General features: G+C 50.9%; 1 protein-coding gene across 1 annotated transcript in view; it reads left to right on the top strand.

Moving 5' to 3' along the window:
• LOC129703091 (1,4-alpha-glucan-branching enzyme-like) overlaps positions 1–2,500 on the top strand; it is a 154,278-nt gene that overhangs the window by 115,062 nt on the left and 36,716 nt on the right. Inside the window, 1 exon segment of the mRNA XM_055645289.1 lies at positions 1,858–1,993. Coding sequence (XP_055501264.1) covers positions 1,858–1,993 — 136 coding nt within the window.

Below are 2,500 nucleotides of genomic sequence, written 5' to 3'. Positions count from 1 at the left end.
GCATTTTGTGTCCTGATGGTGGATGATCAGCCATGATCACATTGAATGGTGGTGCTGGCTCGAAGGGCCGAATGGCCTCCTCCTGCACATATTGTCTATTGTGTCTACCAGGTGAGGGCAACAGGTGGGGTGAGCTGAGGTGGTTCCCTCCTGAAAGCACCATCAGTGAAGGTCGGAGGGAACTGAGCCTGTGAATAAGGGCAGATGAGATAGTCCAGGTGTCCAGGTACACACCGTGGTGTCCAGGTACACACCGTGGTGTCCAGGTACACACCGTGGTGTCCAGGTACACACCGTGGTGTCCAGGTACACACCGTGGTGTCCAGGTATACACCGTGGTGGAGAGTGAACACACAAGGTGTAGTCGAGCTGGGAGATGTCACCTTTAGAAGCCAAGTTGCACTGTGTTTGTCGTTGAGACATGACACGTTACTGCTGGGTCACTACACACAGACCCACGGCCATCAGTGATAGGAACAGAATTAGGCCATTCGGCCCATCAAGTCTACTCCACCATTCAATCATGGCTGATCTATCTCTCCCTCCTAACCCCATTCTCCTGCCTTCTCCCCACAACCCCTGACACCCACACTAATCAAGAATCTATCCATCTCTGCCTTAAAAATATCCACTGACTTGGCCTCCACAGCCGTGTGTGGCAATGAGCTCCACAGATTCACCACCTCTGGCTAAATAAATTCCTCCTCATCTCCTTTCTAAAGGTACACAATTTAATTCTGAGGCTGTGGCCTCTGGTCCTAGACTCTCCCACCAGTGGAAACATCTTCTCCACATCCACTCAATCCAGGCCTTTCACTATTCTGTATGTTTCAATGAGGTCCCCCTCATTCTTCTAAACCCCAGTGAGTACAGGCCCAGTGCTGACAAACGCTTATCATAGGCTAACCCACTCATTCCTGGGATCATTCTTGTCCAGGTGTGTGTGTGTGTGCGTACGTGTACATGTGCGTGTGTACAAGTGTATGCATGTATGTATGTGTGTGTATGTGTGTGTGTACATGTGTGTGCAAATGTGTACGTGTGTGTGTGTGTGCATGTGAATGCGTGTACATGTGTGTATGTATGCCTTACGTGTGTGTGTGTACTTATACATTTGTTCATGTACATGTGTGTGCGTTTACGTGTGTGTATGTGTACATGTGTGTGCGTGTACATGTGTGTACGGGTACGTGTATGCATGTACGTGTGTGTATGCGTATACGTGTGTGTGCGTGTACATGTGTACGGGTATGTGTATGCGTGTACGTGTGTGTATGCGTGTACGTGTGTGTATGCGTATACGTGTGTGTGCGTGTACATGCGTTTACGTGTGTGTATGCGTATACGTGTGTGTGCGTGTACATATGTACGTGTGTGTATGCGTGTACGTGTGTGTGCGTGTACATATGTACGTGTGTGTGCGTGTACATGTGTGTATGCGTTTATGTGTGTGTATGCGTATACGTGTGTGTGCGTGTACATGTGTGTACGGGTACGTGTATGTGCGTGTGCGTGTGTGTATGTACAGTCTCACGTGGTCAGGGTTAAACTGCACCCCAGTCGCATGTGCGTGGCGTTCAGGGTGAGCCGTGCATCTTCACCAGGAGGATGTGTGTCGGGGTGAATCATGGACCCAGGCAGGGAGACAGGGCCGAGAGAGTCACAGACCGGCCTCCACAAGCGCTGACAATGTTCACACGCATCCGTGATCTCCAGCTCTCCACACAGAGCTCCAGTGTGGAAGGTTCCGGCAAACCTTCACCGGTCCCTGCTCCAACCACAGTTTAACCCTCTTGTGCCCCAGGGATCTACAGTGTCGGTGTGGACTGACTGAGTTAGTGCTTCATGTGTTCACAGCGCAAGTATCCACACCCACCCAGACCGCAGAGTGTGAGAATCTACGAGGCTCACATCGGCATCGCCTCTCCTGAAGGGAAAGTAGCTACGTACAAGAACTTCACCGACAACATGCTGGGCAGGATCAAGGACCTGGGTGAGAGACTAGAGACGCCGTTCACCCCCCCACCTCTCTTTGTGTCCGTCTCCAGTGTTAACCAGTGTCTGCAGTTCCTTCCCACACACGTGTGGTGTGTCAGTAACCAGGCGTGTGTGACCATCACGCGTGACGGGGCCGTTTCGCATGTGTTAGGAAACCAGACAGGTGGGGCGTGATCCACCCTGCCTTCTCCTGGTCGAGGGAGAGAAGGGCAGTTGGTGCACCTGGGCCAGGTAGACCAGGTCCTGGATCAGATGGTTGTTGTCCTGGATGGATCGGCCCGGGACCGTGTAAGACTGGTCAGTGTCGATCACCTAGGCTGTACAGTGTAGCGGTTTATGATAGTCACCTGTACAGTGTATTATAGTCACCTGTACAGTGTATTATAGTCACCTGTACAGTGTGTATTATAGTCACCTGTACAGTGTATTATAGTCACCTGTACAGTGTATTATAGTCACCTGTACAGTGTATTATAGTCACCTGTACAGTGTATTATAGTCA

Source organism: Leucoraja erinacea, chromosome 13 (assembly GCF_028641065.1).
Source record: "Leucoraja erinacea ecotype New England chromosome 13, Leri_hhj_1, whole genome shotgun sequence".
Lineage (NCBI taxonomy): Eukaryota > Metazoa > Chordata > Chondrichthyes > Rajiformes > Rajidae > Leucoraja > Leucoraja erinaceus.
Note: the sequence above shows the minus strand (reverse complement) of the source record. Positions and strands in the feature narration are given on the sequence as shown.